This window comes from Thermobia domestica, chromosome 17, assembly GCF_964235325.1.
Source record: "Thermobia domestica chromosome 17, izTheDome1.hap1.1, whole genome shotgun sequence".
Classification (NCBI taxonomy): domain Eukaryota; kingdom Metazoa; phylum Arthropoda; class Insecta; order Zygentoma; family Lepismatidae; genus Thermobia; species Thermobia domestica.
In genome coordinates, this window is record NC_137470.1 from 85,968,845 (window position 1) to 85,994,681 (window position 25,837).

The 25,837-nt window shown below is 35.3% G+C and overlaps 1 protein-coding gene across 2 annotated transcripts in view; it reads right to left on the reverse strand.

The window, feature by feature from the left end:
* Window positions 1-980: 980 nt before the first annotated feature.
* LOC145673801 (NADH dehydrogenase [ubiquinone] iron-sulfur protein 3, mitochondrial-like) overlaps window positions 981-25,837 on the reverse strand; it is a 116,567-nt gene continuing 91,710 nt past the window's right edge. For both annotated transcript variants that reach the window (XM_081743563.1, XM_081743562.1), the window contains exons 4-5: window positions 12,633-12,878; window positions 981-1,324 (exon numbers count right to left, since the gene is read on the reverse strand). In XM_081743563.1, coding sequence (XP_081599689.1) covers window positions 1,154-1,324; window positions 12,633-12,878 — 417 coding nt within the window. In that variant the 3' untranslated portion in view covers window positions 981-1,153. The remainder of the gene's footprint in view (window positions 1,325-12,632; window positions 12,879-25,837) is intronic.

The window sequence follows — 25,837 nt, forward strand, 5'->3', positions numbered from 1 at the left end:
AATTACTTCGGAGATTTCGACATTTCCCAATATGGCGAACAAAGAAGTCGTGGGATTTTAGAATGTCATTAAATAATCTTTACCAACATCTCTGTCAAATTTTGACTTGTTAATAATTACTTCCTAAGTTCCATAAAATTTTAAATCAGTTTGACAGTAGTTTTCGGAATTTTAGAATTTAGAGCTAAATATTTCTAAAACTATGCATTTTATGAAAAAATGCTTTTCTATTAAAAATATTGTTATCTATATTCTATAAAACTACACTAAGTTTATCTCTATGTTCAATCATAACGAAGATATTGCTATTTTTATCTGGGTATTATTCATTTGACACTTCCAGCGGCCATTTTCGTATATGGCGGCGAAGGTCACGTGGGATTTCAGGGGACTTTTAGTATATTGTTTAAAACATCATTTCCAACATCTATATCAAGTTTCAGCTTGTTAATAATTTGTTCCTTACTTTTTGGTAATTTGACTGCACACAAGTTACACTTTGTTGCAAATTGCTGCATACACAGGTTTATATGACATGGAAGTTATACAAGGGAGACAAACAACATAATTTACATATGTAGACATAATGCTATAATTATCTGGGTTCTCTGGATAATTTAACAAAGTGGATAATAAAAAGTAAGGATTCCACGTAAAATAAACAAAGGCTTCGATAAAATTAAGATACTGATTTCCATTTTTCCTCTCTAAGTTCACACTAACGCATACGAGATGTCGCAGAAGCCGATGTAGTTATAACCATGTTCAACTGTACAATAAAATAATTTGCAATCTTGAAATAGTTTCGTTGAAATTATGGTTAAACGATGTCTGTAATTTATTACTATTATTATAAACATATTCCTTCGAATAAACATTGAAAGCAATACAATTTCATTTTAACAGATTTTTGCACATTAATCCGTACAAACATTTTTGCACATTAATCTTTTCTGCAAACCAATTCAAACGTCACTTAATAAGGTTTCAGCACTTAATTTTATTAAATATATTTATTAACATTTGATCCTATTTACAGGCCACGTAACACACTTGTGCAGCATTACAGAATAATTATTACAAAAAAAAAAAAAAAAAATCTCGTTTAATTATAATTCTACTTGACCAAGTTTACGAGACAAATAAACCATACTTATTTCTTCTCGTCCTTAGGCTTCTCATTAGTGGCTATTTCTTCTGATGCGGCAATACTTCCAAAATTGGGGAATTGTTCCCATGTGCTGGACAGTTCGAAACGCCTAAATTCTTGAGCTAGTTCCAAAGGCTCTACGACGACACGCTTCTTTTCATCATCATATCGTACCTGCAAAAAACAAAATAATTTCCTTAAAGCAGCACGTCACTAAAGCAGTATTTTATCAGTGTTATTTTAAACATTTCTTTTCGAGTAATACAAGATATTCATGAAGACCACATATGCTGACCACTACTCATGCTACATATGAGCATGCGCTCAATTTCCAGCCTTAAGGGAGGTTCAGTGTGAATGAAATTTCTAATTTAATATCACATGGTTATGCACTTTAAGGCGAAAGGAGATAAACTGTTAATCATTTACCAAAAGTTTATTATACAAGAATTGGCGGAGTGAGAATGTAGGTAAAAAAGATTTTGGTACACCAGGAAATCGGACCACAAGAAAACCCAAACCAAGAATAGTAGTAGTTACTGAGCTGAATCACTATCCACTAGTGGCGTAACCAGGGTAGGGCTGACCCAACTCAAACTCCACCTTCACTTAGTACAGTGAAATCGAAAATGGATTTTTCTTACTTGCAGCATGTTCCATTTATGGTCCCCAATGTTACGACGGTTATATATGTTATAACAAAACAAGTTGTATCGGTCATGTTGAAAAACCATCTTCCCAAAAGCTCTCTTTTAAACCGCACAAATGATTTCAGCAAAATAGATATATGCTGTACTCTTCATATTTTTTAGCTCTTTCTCACTTGCATGTGTATCAAAATTCACCATCTGTGAGCGCGAACAGAAAGCATTAAAACAGGAAGTGAATCTTTAAGCTAATATATATATATATATATATATATATATATATATATATATATATATATTACTGAGTTCCTGCGTAGCTGCACTGTTAAAGCGCGCGACTTCGATGTGCGTGATCCCTGGTTCCACTTCCGGTGGGACCACTAAAATTTTACGGTGTCGACTTAACATCATGAGGCAACTGGAAAGCTACTTGAATTAAAAGGTATTGAATTCACGTCCAGAAAGCAAGATATGATTGATGTGGGAGCTGGTGTGTTGAGCATGCATCATCAGGTTAAGTGAGCCGTTGCCCTTTATCGGCTGTAGCGAAAGGAAGTTTGTTTAGTAATTTCTTCCATCTGAAAGCTAAGTTAATCAGTACTTCAGCAGTATATAACTACATAAAACCAAGAAGGATGTGATCCTATATATCTACATAAAATTGAGAAGAATGTGACTCTTTCATGTATGAGTGCGTGATTCTTAGACATGGCCATCAACTCTCACCCCATCCCTCGGTCTGGTGTTTTTTGGCTAGTCCACTCCTAAGATGAGGATGGGAAAACCACGACAAAATACACGCACAATATGATTCACTACGCATCAGGGAACTTAAACAATGAGAGTGTTCGACCACTGAGCCACCGGGCCTGAACTGCGGAGAAAAACATTGATTCTAAAACTGAAGATAGTGGTCAATACTTAAACTTTAGTGTACTACACAAGTTTCCTGGTAAATGGAATCTACCTTATGAGCAATACACTGTGGTAGTGGTACACTTCTGGTCATAGAAACCTAGACGGCGATAAAGAAAACTAAGTTCGGAAAAAATAACTTAGATCCTTACGTCCCTCAGATCTGTACTTACAGGGAAATTATTTTCCCTCCATTCTGGTACAGAAAAACATGACCATTTGGAGCAGAGATTCACTATCTGGACGTTACCGTCAAGTAAATACGGTATATACGAGGTCATAAAATATGAAAAAAAAAAAAAAAAATGAAATCGAAATACGGCTTACTGAGTAATACAGAGTAAATGCCTCTACGGAGTGCAAATCAGTAAGGTAATAATATACACAGATGGACAACTTCTAGCGTGGAATCTTCTTGGTGTAGTGGTTGGCATAAACGGAGTTGCGTGCAGAACTTCATTCTAGCATAGGTTCGAACCCTGTTTACGGAAAATTACGCCTTTTCTTTTTAACAAAGAATCTGGCGAAGAGTATGGCTGTAACAAAATTATAAAATGTCACAAATATGTAATATAGTACATTACATCACATATATTAAACTAAATTATAAAGCCTTCTCCGTTTGTCTCTAACGTATATTCTTGAGCCGAAAGCAACATAGAAAGTGTTCATCTCGTTCTTCAGTATTTCGCGCAAAGGAAATCATCATGTAAAAATAAACGGTCACTAAATTATATCTATAGTTTCAACCACAACTAATGAGAATAATCTGGTTGGCCTGTAGAAAATACATACTCTGACGTGCGATAACACATTTATCTTGTAAAAAATATTCCAAATGGAATAGTTTCTAAAGTAATATAACAGATTTAACGTATCGAAATATTTAAGTTAACGTATCGACACCAAAGAATATCACAGTGAATTAAAGAAAATAATCATCAAAGAATCAGGCAAAGAAAAGAAAGTAACGGAAAACTCACTAAAATTAATTATGTTTACTACTTTGCGGCATAATCAAATGGTAAACGTACCTAGTTGCCAGGTGACGCATGAGGGTTGAAATCATCCCGTCTACTATTATTTTAGTTTGGTTTCTGCCATTCGATTAAAACATTGCTGGAGAACAACTGAACTTCATACGCATGCGAGATACTGTCAACTAAATAACTTCAAGCAAACAGCGCCAAATTATAGTAATATCTAGAGAATGGCAAAGTATGAAGAAATAACAATAAAATATAAGTATATACTTCCTAGAAGATAAACTATTTATTTGTTTATCAACACAAGAGGCATATGCCCAATTAAAGTGTTGAAATATATAATTCATCTTTACAACAGGTTTTTTTTTCAGTGCTCTGCAGGACATTGTACGTATTTCAATTTTGTCATGTTCTTGACATAATTTGTTGGGTAGAAAGAACATATTCTCCAGATTGGTGACTTCAGCATTATGTTGATTCTAGGCTTTTTGCAGTAAGAAAGACCTGTATTGGTAATTCTAGTTCTAACTGAAGGAACATGGAAGTATAATGAAGATATACAGTTTGAACAATCGAATTCATTTTGTACTTTTTTTTTTTTTTTTTTTTTTTTTTTTTTTTTTTTTTTTTGGAGGAATACCAGATCAGCAATATTACTTCTTTGTTCTAATGACTAAATATTAAAATTGTCTACCAGTGTACTATGGCTTTCAAGTGAGGAATAAATTCCAGTTATTTTGTATATCAAATATCTTAGAAATTTTGATTGAACTCTTTCAATTTGTTGCGAGGGGTTCCAAATCACAACAGCACAATCCAACTTAGTGTGTACATATGAATAATACATTTTCAAGTGTGTTGTAATATTTCTGAAGTCCTTACCACTTCTAATTATGAATCCTAATAATTTAAACGCATTATGAGTAACGTTCTCAATGTGTTTTTAGTGTACGTTAATTTAGGGTCAAATGTAACACCTAGATCTTTAATGTATTAGGTCTACTTATAGAAGTATTATTAAGTTTACAACCATATTTAAGGGCACTTTTGTTTCTGGTGAATGATAATACATTACATTTGTCAATGTTTATTCCAAGTTTATTTACTGAACACCAGTTCGCAATACTCTCTGAATCCTGTTGTAAATGAAGACAATCATCCAGAGATTTTATCTTGCCGTAAATTTTGAGATCATCAGGGAACAATAATTTATCACTGTTGGGTATATGATCTGGGAGATCGTTAATAAATTATAGAAATAGTAAAGGGCCGAGTCGGGAGCCTTGTGGAACTCCTGATAACGCGAAATACTCATTTGACGTAAACTCTTCATAGACAACTGTGAGCTTACGTTCATTGAGATATGATGGAAAAAAATGGTGGGGGCTGAAGAAGAATTATAATGATTTAATTAGTTTAACAGTATGTTACGACTTACTCTGTCTTCTCAAAGTCGATATATATTACGTCAACATGGCATCCTTCATCTAACGAGATAGCTATAAAGTCAGTGACTATTGCTAGATTAGTTGTCGTTGATTTTCGAGTAACAAAGCCATGTTGGTAGGTTGAAATTGCTGGTTTAAAAAGATTAATAATCCGTTTATATAATATCTGTTCAAATACTTTCGCAACATAAAACAGATATGGGTCTAAATTTAATAATTTCACATTTATTATTCGATTTAGGTATCGGGCAGACCAACGAGGATTTCCATTTATCAGGAAAGGTGCAAGTTTTAATAGAGAGGTTAAAAGCAATCCATAGAGGGTATTTACATATGTCAATCCACCCTTTGATTATATACGAGGGTATCCCATCAGGGTCTACAGCTGTTCTGGACTTTTTTTTTTAATTACTATTTCAATTTCATGCAAGTATATTTTCTAGGATTTCATTACCGTTACTCGATAAGACGTTTGACATAATCACAATTGAGTCTAATGAAGAGGGCACAAATACAGAGGTGAAGTATTGAATAAAGTATCAGCTATTTCGTAATTACGATAGAGGTCCCGCCCTTCAAACTTCAATGTGCTCCCACGGAGATCTCTAATCCTATTTTTTAAGTAGTTCCAGTGTTCTTTAGGATTATTGTTAATATTTTCTTCCAAATTTTGGATAAATGTATTGTATGCTGTCTTGATGTCTTTCTTAATATCCTTACGCAATTCGTCATTTTTTTTTATAGATGTTCATATCGTTGGTAAGTTTATACTTGCTATGGTACTTCGCATTTGATTTCAGTTTTTGAATAATTTCCTTCGTGAACCAGCAAGGGTAGTTATAACGTGAACTCTTTTCTGGCGGAACAATTCTGTCAAATATGGGAGACCCGGGTTCAATTCCCGGCGGGAGCTCATGTGGTTCGGATTCCACGTTAATCAGTAGGTCCACGTCTCATATAGCCTCGCTGCTGAAAGGGACGCTAAACTAAAATCAACTCAACTCTGTCAAATATGTTATAGATAACATCATAAAAATTTCTTACTAAATCGTTAACCTTATCACACTTTCTTAAACAATTCCAATCTACCAACGAAAGTTTATACAACTTCAAAAACTCAGCTTTTTTAAAGCTGTTTCCGGAGATGTTTCTCTTCTGTTTCATTTAGCTGTCGACTGCTGTTTGATGTTTATTAAAAGGGCCGGTCTATAACTAAAGGAAAAGATCCTCTACTGACTCGCACTTCTGACATATTTGATATGACTAAATCTAAGATACGATCAAATTTATTAATAACGTTGTTTAATAATTCTAAATTATAATAAGTCATAAAACTATGTAAATTTTTACATTTAAATTAGCTGTTTTCAAAGTTAAAGTTACTGGAATTTATCTCTGACAATTTGAAGTCACCAACCAGAAGAATCGAGCTACCTGGAGGACAGTTAATTTCTAGTAAATAGTTCATCGTAACACTCGAAGTTAGATTCAGGTGGGAAGTACACTATACAAATAAATAGTTTTTATCCCCACGCTTATTTTCAATAACAAACAAACAAACAAACAAAAAAAAATTGTTATCACCCCTATCTAATAAACACATATTGTACTTGGTCAAAGCAGAGATAAGAACCCCCATCCTTTGATTTGCCAGTTGTGATGGTATTGCGATCTTGCTTTAAATCTGTGTACCTGTTATTAAATAGTTCAGTCATAATGTGACCCATTAATCTCAGTTTATGTAATTCCAATCAAATCAGAATTATTTGATAATACACCGCAAAAGAAATAATTCACTTTACCACGCAAACTATGAGAATTCTGATAATATATGTTGAACAGTTTTAGAGTTTGTAAATGCCCAGTTATTTTGAATAACTCACCTGAATCAGCTGAAGACAACTTACCAGTTTTCTCGCTTCCATTCTTTGCATTGTCCTCAATATCGTGACTACCGCCTTTATTTGTTTACGTACATTCATTCTTACCTGACTAAGAATTGGTTGCATTGTTTGTCATCGATATTACTACTGGAATGGGATGTTTCCTTTTGGCAAGTACAAAACTTTTTCTTAAAAATTTGTTTCCGAAGATTCCTCGCCGATTGACGCATGGTTGAGTGCTGGGGCAGGGATGAATTCTTGACTTTCACTGTTGTTCTATCAGCACTACGAGGAGGGTTAGGAGACTTCACTGACAGAGATTGTGAGTAAAAGGAGGGAGAGGAGGGGAGGGCAGCCATGCAATGGTCATCAATAGAACTTTGTGGCTTTGTTTGTTGGTCGTCTGGCATTCGGCAGCTACACATTCAGAAAAGTTCGCTTTTTCCTCGGGAGCCCCTGCTTCTTGGTATCCACCTTAGGCGATTCACTTGCACTTGTTCGTTGCACTCCACCATCTGGAAGGGAGGGTTGAGGGAGATGAGTTCCATTCTTTTCCAGTTCTTTAAAAGTGAATCTTTTACCATTAACATGTAGATATTTGAAATTAAGGTATGCAAGTTTACCGTCCTTATGTGCTTCTTGCATTTAGTGGCGCAGTTTGTAACGCTGCTCTCTAACTTTGAATGAATAATCTTGCTCGATGTAGATGTTTGTTCCTGTCAGGTTTTTGCTGTTTTTAATACAAGTTCTTTCTTTCGGTCACTAAGAAATTTCCATACAATCGGTCGATTCTTTCCTGGTTGTTTTCTGCCCACACTGTGCGCACGTTGCAATCTTCCTCAAAACTTATCTATAACCTGTCTTTCAAAAGGTCTCAGTTGCATCCCAAGATTCATGTTCACTTTCACTTACACCATAAATCACTGTTTTGTCGCCGTGACCTATTTTCTAGCTCATCAACCTTGTCCTCAAGGTAAGCCATGTATTGATAAAGATTAATATCCGCAGTAATATTTTTGAACATCACTCTCAATTCCATTAACCCTAGTGCACAACGTTGATATGGTTTCTCCAATTTGTCGTTAACTCCTTCACAATAGACTCATTTGATATACGCACAATGTTCAAGATTTGCTGAATTTCACTGAGCTCACTTTGCGGAGTATTTGTAGGGCCCGATTATGTTCTATACATTCTATTATGAGCAGCACACACACTATGATCCCGTAGGCATAAAAACCTTTTTTGATTTTAGGAGGATTTAAACTAGTAGGTTTACACAATTATTTCAATCAAAGGTAAAACTAATAAAATTTTTAAACGAAATTTCTAGTTTGATGTCCCATGATTACGCTCTTTAGGCTAAATAAGAAGGATGATTTCTTAAAATGAATGATTATTAATAATTCGTACATTAGGAATGTTGGAGGACGTGGAAACCCAGAGAAAACCCACGGATACGATGTTGCCCACCACAAACTCGCGTGGCTGGAGATCAAATCAGAAACTCCTCGTACCAGAGGGAATTATTCTATCACTGAGTCATTGTGCCCTCTTTACGATTAACAATTATCGTTGTATATACAGGGCGAGTCTTTAAATTCGTCCAGTGCCTATAAATCAAAAACGACTGGATATAAAATAATGAAACAAAAACTGAGATAAGAGAATGCCAGGGAGTTAATCGAGTGGAGTATTTAGCTTGCCTCTCATAACCCTTTAAAAGGGAACGCTGAGGGTTACTAAACTTTCACTACATTAATATTGATCATGTAGTGGCCACTTACTTTCTTACACAATGACTCCTATCAAGCGAAATATTTGAATATTAGGCACTTATTGTCTAGCTAATTATATGCAAATGAAATCAATGTTGTTTGTTACCTTATTATAGAAAAAAATGCTAATCGTTTGAAATGACTTTCTGAATAGTTAGCACATAGCTTGAGCAGGTTTTTTTTTTATCATGTCATTGTCATTAAGAGGTAAGAATGATGATTCTATATTTATACCAAAAGTAGAGTTCCTCACGAGCCCATCATACCACAAGCTTTAAACCTGGTATATGAACTCCTTGTTGACCGTAAATGGATATGCCTAGCGTTTGTGAAACTTACTCTTCTAACGGGGAAAATGGAAGAAAGCACTTTCAATAACATTTTTCTCAATATATAAAAATGACATCAACGCTCTCTGTCTCAATATTACGGGAAATGTTGAACTGTTTAAAATGAAGTTTACAACATAGCGCTTTGTATAAGCTAGGAATTTGTAGTTTCATTTTTTTACTCAAGTAAGCGTCCTAAGGGAAAGAAAGGGGTCAAATAAATTTTCGAATACCTTCCATAAATCTATTCTTCTTCTGCGATGAACAGGCATTTCAGCTCGTCTGTGTTGCTCTCTGTACAAGAGTATATATTATAGACAAAGAGAGTTATAATTGTTTAAAGGCAGTTTTATGTGCTCTCAATTCCTATGCTGCATATCCGTGATGTGTTATAATTTTCTTACAAGCGTATTAGCAAAATACTTGTCAATTAAATGCTGTATGTATAGTATTTGGAAGTCCATACTTGTGTTCGGTGGAAAATCTTTGAAAATGAAGGGATGTGGATGTAGAATGAAAGGATCTGAAATATAAATCTTTATATATATAATGTGGTAAATAAACCTTTGTTGAAATGTTTTGGTTGCATTAGGAAAATAATAATCTTCGGCAAAACATTCTTTCAGGTGACTGACAATGTAGGAGTGAGAAAAGTATATTTATAGAACTTCTTTGTTCTTGTGATAGACAAGTGGACTTTTTCGCACAATTTTATGTTTATTTTCATTATTTTGTGTGCCCTACTATCCTTGAATATCATTTCCACATTGTATAGTTCACCAGATTGCTTTTCTTTTTTCTTCTTATTACGAATGTTAATGGTATTTTTAATATTGCAACATTGCTAATTTTATTATTTGTTGGAATGTCCTCACTGCTAATATTTCATTTCACATTCAAAGTGAACGATTTTAAAACAAATGTTACTCGTTGTTGAACAAACGAAGAAAAAAAAACTCCCGCAAAGAACCGAACCTAGATCTACAATTTCGAAAGCCAGAACATTAACCACTTATCTACGAGAAACGGTGAACATCTGCCGTTAAATAAATATAATATTATTCAGAAGTACGCGGGAAGTCACAATTCTCAATTGAAGTCAAGTTAGAGGAAAAATGCATGTAATTAGGCAGCTCTGAAAAGAGCTTTTTAGGTTTGGCTAGGAAATTATTGAAGGTTTTATCTTGTATAGTCCCCATTACCTTCTTTGACGGCTCTTAATCTCTTTGGTAAAAAGTCAACTAAGCTGGCGACATATCGATGTCCCTGTGCAACTTCTTCCCGCGCATCAAGAACGAGCTCCATAAATCGTCAGCTCTCCTTGGTGGATTATCAGGCCAATTGTCTTGTAGTGTTCTCATAACTTCTGCCTGTAGTTTTCTAATCGGATTCAGGTCAGATGCTCTAGGAATGCAGCCGACTAATTCAACATTGCGTTCCTATTGAAACCAGGCTTGAACCAAATGCGAATCGTGATCTGAACTATTATCTTGTTGAACTTCTACAGTCTTGAAATTCAATTCTTACAACTTGGAGTAATCCATATTGCAAAATATCCAGATACTTCTGGCTATTCAATCGGCTCTATTTGGTGTAACTCACCTACTGCATCCTTATATAACCAGCTCCCGTAGTTGACAGTGACATGTCCCATTCAATGTGTACGAAGCATGTACTGCGGATCATATAGTTTTCTTACATGTCTATAAATGAGTCTTGTTGGACCATTATTCGATGATGCAAATACATTCTCGTCTTAAAAAATTACTCTATCCCAGTTAAAATTAGTATTTCCCTCAGCAAATGCTAGGATGTCTGTCAACTGGATGTCTGTCAACTGCTGATTACGTACAGCTTGAAAGGTCTGTAGACCGGCATCTTTGAGGCGCCGTCGAGCAGTACGAAAGTAACCAGAGAAACGAGATGCCAACAGTAGCTGTCGGGAAATCATGAAAGGGTTTTACGGCTGACATTAATCAAGGCCTGATTGTCTTGGGTTGAGATCCTTGTAGGGCTGGCGTCGGGTTTTCGAGCTACGTTACATGTTTCTCTATACATCCTCCACCAAGTGTATGCTGTAGCACGGGGAACACCAAGTTGTTCATCAGCTTCAGTTCCACTCATATTAGTGTATTCAGACAGAGTACTGAATTGGTTGGAATCGTTTGACAAGGATGTTCCATGATTTATGGGTGTATGACTAGCAAAGTTTGCAAAGATGTTCATTTTGTTACCAACTAGGTACTTGTGGTGAATCGTCTGCTACCAGTTATCCCTCAGGGAAGAAAGCAGAGCTATCGAACTCGGAGATGATTAGGACCGAATGCCTCCAGACTCTGGTTAGAAGCATTTATTTGATTGCTATCTTCTCATAGATTCAAGAAACTACAAAGCAGATATTTACAATTGTTATAACTTATTTTGTGAAATCATAATTGTTATTTATCGGTTATACTCGGATATTAATGATAGGTACTTTCTTTGTAGGTTCCGTCTCCGATGGAAGAGGAAGTTGAACTACAACCCAATAAATCAGTATATTCCACGTCTGAAACAGTTTCCGTGATGGTTTATTATTATTATTATTATTATTTTTATTCACATATGCACACTTCATATGTGAATCTTCTGTTTGGTCACTGACAGATTCTGAAACAATAATTCAAGAAAATATTGCTTTTAGTAAGTTTCAGAAAGAAATCTGCACATAAAACCCGGCAAATATTGAAACAACTGCAAGCGACAAAGGAGCATTCAGAGTGAATTTGTAGTGAGAAATGACCGAGTTACTATAACAAGACCAATAATTATTTTATGAAACTACTTGTTTTCTTAGTGGATTCACACAATACCAATCACTCAGTGTTAAAATATGTAAGTTGTCTTTTCGGAATACTTCGGACACTTTTTCTTTTACAGGACAAGAAAATATTACAGGATGTCAAATTAGTATTTTCAGATAGCAGGAAATATGCTTGCGTTCAAGACCCTCGAGAGAGTTGAAATATTGCGAAAAATGATCACGAAGAAAGAGTACCAGGTACAAGCTAGAATTAGACTTTATATATATATATATATATATATATATATATATATATATATATATATATATATATATATATATATGCGTGTCTGTGTGTTGACTAGAACCATTGACAGAAAGTGTCAAGTTGTGTTCAAGGTCTTCGTAGTCCCCATTCACATACAATATGTGAGTCTTTGAGGCTAATTATGTAGTAAACCTATACAGTAGAGGTTTCACTCAGTGAAGCACAAACTTTCAGTTAAAATTCTGAATTTTGTATTAGCATTTCCTTTCATAATCCTTCGAACTGTTTCCCTGATGTCTCTAACACTTTTTCCCCTGATTTCTTGACTTGTAGGTAGAATCCTAGTTCTGTAACAGAAAGGAAGTACTGTTTGGTCTCGATCTTAATTTAACTGTTAAGGAAACATTGCTTATAGCTCATTTTAAGTTATAACTATATTCACTCACCTCTACGTAGCCTGACAAAGGAAAGTCCTTTCTAAAAGGATGTCCTTCAAATCCATAATCAGTAAGTATCCGTCGAAGATCAGGATGATTTGCAAAGAATACGCCGTACATGTCCCAAACTTCTCGTTCATACCAATTAGCTGCCTTGAACACCTCACACACCGAATCCAATGGTGTTAGCTCATCAGTGTATGTTTTAACTCGGATACGTGAGTTAAATCGTAGAGACAAAAGATTGTAGACAACCTGGAAACAAACACAGGGACTAGTATTATTGAAAGCGTATAAAATTTATTATTACCTTAACTAAATTACAAAATTAACAAGTAGATTAAACGCAAATGAAAAAAATTCCTCCATTAAGTAATTCCCGCCTGGAAATATATTTTAGTGGAATATCTTCACAAAGACTTTTGCTTTTGGTTTGATTTGAGTTTAGCGTCGCTTTAGCAGAGAGACTATGTGAGACATGGAGCAACAGTTTAACAAGGGATCCGAACCACATGAGCTCCCACTGGGAACCAAACTTGGGTCTTCCACGCCAACCTCTTACTCACAAGGGAGCTTTAATCTTCATAATAAACTGGAAGTTACCTTCAATACAATATGCTTTCTAATTGTTTGATTCATCTGTGTATATTGTGGATGTCATATCTTAACTGATTTACTGAACAGTAAAGATATTACAAGCGTACTAAGCAGGCTAAAGTCTAAAATTCTATTAAATTTGGTTAAGATCAGATGGATATCATTGCGTATTTACGATAAGCGGGAAAAAGTTAACTATATGGAAGTTAAGCTCTACTATATGAATATATCCTAGGTGATCATAAAGAAAAAAAGAATATAGTACAAATTTCTACGATACCTCGTACGAAATTTATGATACTTTTAAAGTTTAAAATCTTTGTTATAAGACACAAACTTTGGACTAAATGAAATGAAATCTTTCAGTTAACATCAAACAGTTATACTGTTTAAGCTACGGGAGACGGATGATTAAGGCAAGTGAATGATGGTAGAATTGGTGGAATGAAATTGTGCGTGGAAACGGGAGTACCCGAGAACACCCACGGGATCGAGCCACAGACCCCATGCACCACATGTAAGCTCTCTACCACTGAGCCATAGTGCTCCCCGAATTTTGTATATAAATATGACTAATAACTTTTTCTATAACCTGTTAAATGACGAAGTAAATAAGAATAAAGATGATAAATATCACTGTTCAGCAAATTCCAATCGAAGGTGTGCAAATTCCCTAATTTTACGATTTTCATATTAATTTGGGAATCCTATGACAAGACCGGATATACACTTTAATCTACTCTACTGTTGCAAAATTGTTCTTGTATGTACAGTCAACAGCAAAGGTATCTCAGTCGGCGTCAGAACACAGTCTGGCTCTCATTCTGTCTGCCACACTGAGTGAACTGAAGAGCATTTATTGCAACTATCGTCTTGTTGTGTTCCAGAATTAATTTCGAAACATACCATCCTTTACAGCCTGTAAGGCTAATTGCATATGTTCACCTGGCTCATCTCTGACACTTTCGATCATCCAAATGATTCGTTTTACTAGATGATCAGCTCTTGGTAACGTTATCTCTTGTGATTGTAACTCATTTGACAGCATAGCTAACTCTTGCAAGACGTCATTCATTAGTCCTAAATCCAGAAGAAATTCTGGACTCGCAAGTCTTTTCTCCAAACCTCAAAATGTTGCTTTCATGTTTGCATCTATTGTGCTATCCTGTAGTAAGTTAGTGAATTGAAGATGGAGTGCTCCGAATGATGTCCACACAGCCTTTACGGTCCTGAATGTACTTGCAATGCATTCATACCCTCTTATGTATTTATCTTTGGAAAATATGCTGAGACGTGAGAGTAATTAGAGAAAAATACTCTCTAAAGCACCGAATTTCTTACTTTTACAGAAAACTGTAGTAATTTTTGTGATCGTTATCAAAAGAAATGAAAATCTGAATATTCCATTTGTAACTGCTCATTTTGTTACAGAACTACCTCTGAAATGTTACCTCGGAGGTGATGTGCAATACTTTTTTGTTAATGTCATTTGAAGTTTATATATTCCACATTTTATACTTATTTCTGTTCAAATGTGTTATTCTACAGATGGTTTAACAGTTTATTGCTTTCAGTACGCTGTTTCTGTATTTATGCTGTCACTGCATTTTAAACTATCTACTTTTGAACTAATCAAAATGGTGGATACCGTAAAATTCTAACTGCCTGCATTACGGAATTATGATTACTCTGTAAATTTTTAGCCATGAGTTTTATTTTTCGAAAAGATGCACGAAAATTGATGAAAATTGAATTAATACAGCTAAATGTTGGAAAATATTAAAGTAGGGTGTTCATACTTTTTAGGAGTATGTGTAACACTGCTAGAGCCTTTCTATTTCAAGTGTGCCCCTGCTGGCGCTGCTGTTGATGGGTTTCCCGTACCTCCCTCGAAAGAGAAGGGACAAGTTGTTGTGGCCGAAATCCTTCAATAGTTGGATGCAGGCAGGGTTCTTTCCCCAAAGTAAAGGGAAGGCTTCCTCCTTAAGACGGCAGGGAAGGTGGGGCCGAAGTATGTTTCACATATTTTCCGAGGACACACATGAAATAGAAAGGCTCTAGAAGAAGACACATATTTACCAGTCATTAAAAAAAAAAAAAATATTAGTGAATAAATATGGCTTCAAACAAGCTGTACCAGCAGAATAACCACTTATTATTGACAATGAACGATATATCTTTTAGGACAATAAAAGTTCGTCTTTTTTCTGCGACCTTCTCGGAAACTATGTATCAAATTTATCCCAGAAATTGTCATTTTGTTAAGCATCTTGTGATCTATCTGTTGATATATGTCTTATCTTTGAACAATATTTTTAGTTAGATTGAAAATAAAATTTAAAAGTTAATCATAATTTTGAGCTACAACTCATTAACCATACTACATACTACATCCCCATATCCGTCGTAGCGTTCTAAGAAGAACGAATGCAGAACAGTGTAACGAAGAAGAAAAGAAAAAAGAACTGTGTACTATAGTAGAATGTGAGAGCCGGGTCGTTGCTGTTGCATGGAACTCTTGTTTTGTAGAAAATCTTTTATTTTTGTCTTACCTTGAGATTACTGGAATGTTTTAGTTATATTTAGACAATGTACAACAGATATTGTACCAAGTAGTTGGATGTTGAGAACAAATTCAATTCAACGCGGGAACTATGGTTTTTGTTATATAAATGTTCGAGATCAGATTATTGTGTGCACGTGGATTGGAGACTGGTGGAAACTACTACAGAGGTTATTGGCAGCAACCATAAGAGTGAAATTAGTGAGATTGCAATAAATTAGTTAAGCTTCGCAATAAGAGAAGTAACACCCGTCCAACACACTCCTTTAATTAATATTTACATATTTGTTATGTTCAATATGAGTAATTGTTATGTATATAAAATTTAACAGTTAAGTATATAATAATATATGTATGATATAGTACCACATGCCTTGACCTTGCATACATTTTTCTCTTTGCTTGGAAAAACAATAAAAAGCAATATAAAATGCTGTCAAGAACATGTTGCCAACTCTCCCTAACACTATCAGTGCTAATATTGCCAACTCTGAGACATGTTAATTCTCACATTTACATTTTTAAACAGGATTTTGTTTTGCTTTCAGTAACTGTCATCTTGCTAGTGTTTGTATCAGTCTAACCTTAGTTATTGGTGTGGTTTTTGTACAGCATCAATGTAAACACAAAATAAATAATGTTTCACAAATTTCTCGAAAACTACGCATGAGGTTTTACACTGACATATCATTTTGTTCTACTTCCTTACATTTATCGATTGGTATATGTCTCATGTTTGGACATTTCTTTCCGTTAAGCCTACTACTGTTGTACATTTTCACCGTCTAAACATTATTGTTCCTGTGCATGTTAACTGGCCTGACAATGGACAAAGCATGTAAAAATCAGGAAGAGGATCAACGAATACTTTTTTTTTTTTAATTATCTTTTGATCCAGTAATAAATACTTTTCCGCTTTAGAGATGTCTCTGTCCTTAGTTTCAAAATTTCGCTCTGCTACAACCGCCACCATAAATCAAGTTGGCATGTTCTGAAGTCCTTTCTTCGTTCTAAGTAGGCTGTACAAGCAAAAATCTTCAGTGGACACGGAAGGATCTTTTTATGTTCTTAAAAAATGAAATATTTGCAAAATACACTAAACAACCACGAATTAAGTGCACGACAAGAATAAGTGTACAGAACATTATTTATCACAAATCATTATCTTTCCGCTCTTTAACATGTGTTCTAGTGTATCACTCCACACACACAATTTCCGTATCAATTTGTTTCTCTCTTTAATTAACACTATTTCCCTTGTCTTGCATTTTTGATCTTTTTTTTTTCATTATATTTCCTTTCTGCCAACTAATTTCCTCTATTTTTCCATCTCAATATCTTGTAAGTCATTTTCTATTCCATGCTACATGATTTATTTTAGGTTCGATCACACGATTATGTTTAGAGGCTAAGGGAGATGAGCTACAAGATACTGTCAGATATTCTTAGAGCACGATAGAACATTCTTGTTGTATGATTAACTTCGGTTTGCAATACACGATTAGAAACTTTATATACATATGAAACGGATTGAAACAGTTACTTATATGGGGTGATGTAAATTTGACGGTTTATAGAAAGTAACTTCACGAAAATGTGAATGTATTCTGACAACCTGGACGGAAATACATGGTAAGTTTACTTTAAGTATTAATTAAGTAATTAAGTTCATTCAATACAAAGAGTATTCAGAAGTGTATATACTTGTATTACAAGTCACGGATATTGATAATTCGATATTACAATAAAATTAAAGCTTCACGGAGTTTTCAAGAACTAGTGACAAATAATCACAGAAAAATAAAAGTAATAACACAAATAAAAAAAATTACGAAGAAAACTTGCGTAAAAAAAATTATTACCATCACACTTATGCAGGGACGTAGGCAAGGGGATCCGGACCCCGTATCCCCGAAATCGCAATTTTTCTGTAAATGTAGTTTACTTTTGGTGTTATTTTATATACATATTTTAGTATAATTTACCCTCATATTGAAATTGGATCCCCGAAAAAGCTTTCAACCATACCGAAAGAAATTTCTGTACGTGCCTGTATTCTCCCATCTCTGGTCATTCCTGCATATAATGAAGCTTCAATAAATCAAACTATTACTCAGTTAAATGTTTTAGCTTAATTTAGGAGTTATCTCTGTTCATAGCGCTCGTCAATTGGTATTTTCTCCCCTTCCTCTTGTCCTTCCATCGTATCTTCTATCAGGTACTTTTGAATCCTTTTTCTCAAACAATATCCTGACCAGTTGGTATTTTGTTTAATCTACATTTAAAATTGGCTTTTGTTCTCTTACTAGTCCTAACATTTCTTCATTGATCTGTAAGTATACCCAGATAATTTTATCAATTCTCCAGATACACATTTCGTAAGCCCGTAACTTTTCTTTTTTTTTTTTTTTTTTAATACTGGCTTTTTCGTAATATACAAGTTCCTGCTTCGTACGGAGCACAACTATAAGAAACATTCGTTGAGCCTTTCTCTTAGTTCTGTATTTAGTCGTCTACAAAATACTATTTTATTTTTACCATTCTATTCTTGTTTTTTTTTTTTTTCGTTCACATTGCTCTTCACTAGCAGTACTATCTAGCTGTTCAAACTAAACTCTATCACCTGTTTGAGCTCCTCCTTGGCTAAGCGGTTAGCGTACGCGCCTTTGGCGTGGGAGGTCCAGGTTCGTTTCCCGGCGGGAGCTCATGTGGTTCGGATTCCACGTTAATCAGTAGGTCCACGTCTCATATAGCCTCGCTGCTGAAAGGGACGTAAAACTCAAAATCAACTCACCTCTATCACATGTTTTATTTAGTACATTTTTTTTTGTCGTTGTTACAAAAAAATATCCTTGTTCTTTTAAATCAGCATTGCTTTTGTCATTTTAGTATTTACCTTCATTTAATATTCTTCGTCTTTTCCTCAAGTTTTCTAATTTTATGTTCATTTTCGATCCAGATTCCACAATGAGATCCATATGTCTACACATAGTTAGTCATTCTAATGAAATAAGCACACCTGATTAAAAAAAAAATAGTCATCTCCTCAAGAAGTAACATTTGTCCATTTCTATAGTTGTAGATTGCGATTTACTGATAACACGTAACTAGATGACCCTTCACCGCCCACGCATGACCATTACAGTTAACTGGAACGAGCATGCACTTGGTTGTATTGAAGTAACTAGTAAAGATATGTCCAACTATGGATGAGAAAGATAAAAAAATTGGTGGAATGAAGAAACTTGGAGGAAACGGAAGAACCCCAAGAAAACCCACGCACAAGGTGATTGTTCATCACTATTATACTTTTACTTGGCACGGGCTGCGATCGAACCAGAGACCCCACGCAGCAGAGATAAGCGGACTGTACCACTAAGGCACCGCGGGTTTCTCCTTTTTAATTCATGCTAATTATTGAACAGTTACCCTTACATAGTATTGAATTTCCTATTCCTAAGTGAAAAAACCTACCACACTACTTCCAAAATTCAAGTAAATAGATTAAGAAAAGAGACAAAGTTTCGAAACGAAAGAGAAAAACTTTTCAGAATCGATACTCGATGGTAAAGAATCCATCGAGAATCGAGACGAAAAACCTTATTTCTCGTCTCTTGGACATCAATAATATCTATCTATATATCACTTACACACCTACAGTGCTAGTCAATATACGAAAAATACGTTGAGTTAGAACTGAATACAACAAAAAGATTATGAAATTACAACCAAGAAAATGTTAGTAACAGTGGTAAAGTCCTATAATCACCTCCGTCTCCAAAGAAAATTACCTACTTCGAATTTGCCTTTCCAAAATTTCCATATAAAATTGTCAACTTTCAAGACTTTAGGATACTTCCTTCCACCCTTTTAACACGCCCATGATTAGAATCTAGACGGTACTTCGTCATCTAGATTATAAAGTTTGAATTACAAGTGTATCGTAAAAAGAAAGAATATAGTTTGGCTATAGCGATTTATTATCATTAGTAGTAGTAAAAGCTGAATTATCCCTTCTTTGTACACACCTGTTCACAAAAAGCTGAAAACTCGTTCAGAAACTAAGTCTGAAAAAGTGGGCTTAGATCCGTCACAATTCCCGCAGATCTATACACAGGGAATTGCATGTTCTCGCCGTTCTTTATATAGACACTCGGTGCAAATCGTACTCTCATCCGAGCGATGTGAAAATGTAAAAACAAAATCAAACTACTTATTTGTGAGATTAATATTGATTGCACACCTCATGCACAGTTCCAATATGCAAAATCAACCATTATCTTAAGTAGAAATTACTGAAAACGACAGAAAATGGATATTTAAACCTCCAAGTAGGAACCTATGCTTGGAGCGATTCTATTATCAATATTATAACACAATTTCTTGTAAGTTGAGTCTGTGATCAAGCGGGTTTAGTACTGCTACTGACATTTCTGAAACGAAGGGCGAGCCTCCGTGCGGAAAGTTAAAGTTTTTCTTCCTTTTTTAAAAATATATGAGAACATTTTTAGAAATATAAATTTCTACTGTGAAGTGATTGGAAACACATTATCTGATAAACTGTCACTTTTCAAATCCCTGTCACATTTACTAGCCCGCCATGTCCATAATTCATATACGAAAACGCTAAAATGAGAAATGTGGACACAGTTGAATACCTAAAACCACACGTCCAACATGAAAATTATTCATATATATATTTCGGGGGGCTTTGCTAACTTCATTCTTCGAAATGTGAACATTCTACAAGATATTTCATTCACTTTACAATATTTTATTTGAATAAACATAAAATTTCGGGGGGGGGGGGGGGATCAAGTCCCGAAGTCCCCTAAAATACACCTATATATATATATATATATATATATATATATGCTTGTATTTTTTTGCATTACAAAAACTTAGGTGGTACCTCATAATTCGGATTCTTATAAAGCAATTTGAACAATTATTTAGAAAATATGTACTGCTTGTACTGTATAGCATGAATATTAGCTGCTACATAAGAAACGGTTATCTATAATTGAATTTAAGTAGGAAATCGATATAGTTATTATAAGAAGCAGCTTGTGAAAATGAAGTGTATAATAATGGTTGTATCTGAAATGGATGTTGCGTAATGGTGTAATTGGTTACCCCGCCAGCTTTGGAATACTGGGCTCTTCAAACTGTCCATCCTTAGGGATGCGCAGAGTCGAGTCGAGACAGAATTTTCCTGACAAAATTCGAGTCGAGACACAGCTCTTCCAATAGAAAAATATACACATTTGTCGAGTCGAGACATCACTTTTACATCATATTGTCGAGACGAGACGGCCTCAAATCTTGCCTCGTGCCCATCCCTATCCATCCTATCTAGATAAAATCAATTTTGGATGCGAATATTCAATTTCTTTTAACGATAATTGTAATCTACGATACAGAAGATATTGGCTTGAACTGCTTTATTACCCACTTAGCCTTCGTATACTGCAATTATATCTAATTGTGGCATAAATATTTATTATTATTAGAATGTAAACATTGAAGAATATATATTAACACACAATGAGGAAGAACTCAATGCTCGTAATAATTAACAAACTGGATGCAAGTTTATTTAAAATTAACTCTCTTGAAATCTAAATAATCATTAGAAGATTGGCTTCTAAGCTCGTATGCTCCAGTGTGTACCAGCAATGCTCTCCCTATTTTCAGCCCAACCAATTAGGGTTCGCAACGAAAAGAGGATGTGAAGCAATTATTCATTCAACTCGAACTTTTATCAAGAACCATGAAAATTCACAGCACGTCATTCTCAAAATAGATTATAAAAATGCCTTTAATACGGTGGAACGGGATATCAAGCAACAGCTCCCTGCCACCTACCCCTTTTTCTGGCAAAGCTATGCTTGTCCATCGATGCTGTTTTTTTTTTTTTTGGAGAGAAAACAATACTGTCCCAGTCGGTTGCCAACAAGGAGATCCCGCTGGCCCAATGCTTTTCAGCTTATCAATCCATCCTATAGTTCGCAAATTATCATCTGAACTAAAATTATTTTATCTGGATGATGGTACTTTGGGTGGTTTCCCACAATCCGTCTTTCAGGATGTGAATATTTTATTAGCAGAGTCTAAACGCATTGGTTTAGAAGTTAATCCTTCTAAATGTGAACTGTTTTTCACATCTGGACAAGTGGACACCACTATTGTATCACAATTTCAAAAGCTTCTTCCTGGACTTCGAACAGTTAATGCGAACCAGTTATTTCTTCTAGGTGCTCCACTGCATGAAACAGGTTACGAAATAGCTTTTAATGAGCACCTAAATCAGCTTAAAACTGTTATTGAACGGTTAAAAATTTTACCATCTCACTTGGCATATTTCCTTCTAAAAAACTGCATGGGTATACCAAAGTTACAATATTTTCTTCGAACTACTCCAACATGATATATGCCATCTCTACTTTTCCAAATGGATGCCTGCCTGAAAAAAAGCATTAGAGTCTATCGTAAATATATCTATGAATCAAATACAATGGACACAAGCTAGTCTTCCAATTCGATTCGGAGGTTTGAATATCAGCAGTCTCCGAACTCAGCCTTCCAGCTTTTGTTTCCTCGCGTTATGGGGTGAGACCACTCATCTCCAACATTCTTAACATTCCCGTTGATGATGATGTCATTCATCACTTGATAGAGGCAATTGACGTATGGAAGTTTTATTTGGACAAGATATACCATCCACATTAGAAGTACAGAAAAGCTGGGACAAAATAATCTTTAAATCAATTATTGAACAAGAGTAACTTTCGGATAATGTATTTGATATAGTTCGCTTTAAGGCCTTACAAGAAAAAGAATCTGGCGCATGGTTGCAATCAATTCCATCGAGAAATATTGGAACTTTCATGAATAACAATTCTTTTCGTCTCTGTGTTGCTCTACGCCTTGGCATGAACATGTGTAAAAAATTTACATGCATTTGTCGGGTGCAAGTCAATGAAAAGTGTTTGCATCCATTGAGCTGTCCCAAAAGCGCAGGCAGAGTGTCCCGTCACGCTGAATTAAATGATATCCTAAAGCGTGCTTTGGCCAGCATAGACGTGCCTTCAATTTTAGAACCATCAGGTTTATCAAGGAATGATGGGAAAAGACCAGATGGCATCACGTTAATCCCCTGGGAAAATGGGCAATGTCTAGTATGGGATGTCACTTGTGTTGATACTTTTGCAGCTTCTCATATCGTATCAACATCTAAGGAAGCTGGAAGTGCGGCAGAAACAGCGTGCAGACGAAAACATTTAAAATATAAATGCTTAAAAGAAGACCATTTTTTCATTCCCTTTGCTGTTGAAACAATGGGCATTTTCAGCAAAGAGGCAAAGAATCTAGTGAAACAAATGGGTTCACAGTTGGTTGCGAAAACAGGAGATCCGCGGAGCAAACAATTTTTAATACAGAGAGTCAGTTTAGCAATTCAGCGGGGAAACGCAGTTTGTATTTTTAAATCATTCCCCTCTGCTCCTATTATGGAAGAAGTTTTTTATCTTAAATAGTTAATCCGTTCCACGCTAGCCACATCTACCATCAAGTACTGCTATATGAAGGTTCAAGTATATCACATTGCACAGCACAGTGTTGCCTGGAATTTCGTATATTATGTAATGCATTGATTCTTTGTACATCATTTTGTATATTTCGGTTAACTTTTTATCTATGACAGGTTGAGGATATTTCTTTTAATGTTTTGCATGTCTAATTTATTTTATGTTCTTTGGTTTGTCATTTAATTTACATTTTTATATTATGTATGTCCGTTTATAAATTTCCTTTTTGTTAAATTCTAAATGTAAAATAATTAGGAAAAAATTATAATATGTTAAAGCATATTGTTAAATAAATAGGCTAGTAAGATAAAGTCATAAAAAACAATGGGAAGATTAATTTTGATTAAAGATTTTAAATAATCATTATTAGAAAGAAAGCAACAGAACCGTTTTGTTAATTTGGACATATTATAAGAGATTGAGGAATGTGTATTTAATCGAACAGAATATATGAAACTAAAACTGGAAAGAGGATAGGGTGTGTAAATGAAAAATGAAAGAAAGCAATGGTTAACAGAAGTAGTCACTACTTACAGCAGATGAGTGAAATCTACCCTCCCCCCCCACAAAAAAAAAATCAACAATTCTGAAACATAAGGGCGTCACATTTTCTTCGTTTCCTGACAAAATTGAAAAATGGACTTTGCATATTGTTCGTCTATACCCCTTCAATATAGTTAGCTAACAAACCAAGTACGGTCGGCTGACTAGACATCAAGTGAGTGAAATTTATATAGGAAGTTTCGATACAGCGTTCACCGAAGTGACGCGGACGTGGTGTTGAAGCTTCTAGCAGGTCCTATTTCGTAATGGATTTTAGGTCAGTGAGATTTCTTTATACGTATCAGAAAGCTCTTTAACTCCATACTAAAGGCGTGTAGTATGATTTATTCAAATCGTCAGATATTCGGACAACCATGAGCCCAATTCGTTTTGCTTCACTGCTCACAAATTTAACTTGAAATAAATTCTTTCCTTTTTACGGAAACACAAACTGTTTTAATGCTCATTTTATTATAGGCGAAATGTATAATTCTGCAAGTAACAAAATTTACATGTCCATCTCAGAGATTCGATCCCTCGTCCTATGGCTCAGCAGTTCGACACGTAGACCACTAGACTAATTGTCGATGTGTAACAGCCTGCAGGAAAATCGGTTTGAATTGCACGAAGGAAATTGAGGGCAATGATTATAGCTGGATTGAGGCAACTACCATGTGCTCCCATGTATACATAATTTCGAAATACTTTATCCTTAAGTATTACAATGATGAATTGTTTCTACAGTACAGTTAATAACGGATCAACATATCTTATTACACTTAAAAGAGGAAAATGCAGATTTACAGAATGTTTTCGATTGTGAACGTTGGATTGTGGGTTCGAACCTATCATCTTTGGTTTACTGTTTACCGAAGATACTCGAAGTTGAACTTAGGAAATGTTTGCCTCAAAAGACCAATATTACACAGTCCAAGTTCAAAAACTAGTTCTTACAGCAGCTATAGTGATTTCCTAATCAAATTTAATTTAGAGTTACCCTGTGCCGTAAGCGTCGGTGGACCAATGAGGGGTAACTAGCGACATCTCGCCAAAAATTGATGGCCCCACTGCAAAGATCCGCGGTTACCCCACTTCCGTTTTGAAAATTATACCACCAGTGGGCCACCGGTGGCAGAGACGCGACGAAATGCCAATGGATTACAAAATTACTCCACCAAAATATGTTAAATAGCCTATATGCATGATTCATTTACATTGAGATGAGTCTAAAAAGCACTTACAAAATATATATAAAGTTCTCCCGGAATGGCGCGAAACAGCAACCTTGTGATGTAGAAGCATGGGTTACTCTTGACTCCGAAGCTCACTTTAGGAACATTCGTCAGGAAAAGCAAATATATAATAATAAACGCATGCACACGACTGGCGATAAGTCGTTTCGGTCCCTTCGACGATTCTCCGCGACGAATCGAAAGACGGACCGAAAAGAAGTTATCGCCGCTACGTGGTGGTAACTGCAACACCCCTACTCTAGATGTCTGTTTCGACTCGACGAAACCCTACCACCAGGGACACACTAGCGGCAATCTTTCGATGCGTCGCTATATCGACGATCGACATTTACCGGCAAGTGGGCTAGTAGATATTGGCGACGTTAACGGCATGGGGTCAATTTTCATCTCACAAATATGAGATATTCTATTTTTGACAAATTTTAACTCCTCTCCTCTCCTCTCCTTTATACGCATCTTAATAAAAATGGCGTGACAACAAGCCAGTCCGCACATGGCGCCCTAAAATGTTCTAGGAGGGGCTATCTTCATGGTTGCTATATATTATGTTTGGTATTTCTGTTTGTATACATTTCGTGAGTCAGAGGGCGGCCCGCCCTGCCCCCTTCGGGTGCCCATGAGTCAGAGGTAGGTGAAAGTGTTAATAAAAATCATTTCAATCGGTTTTTT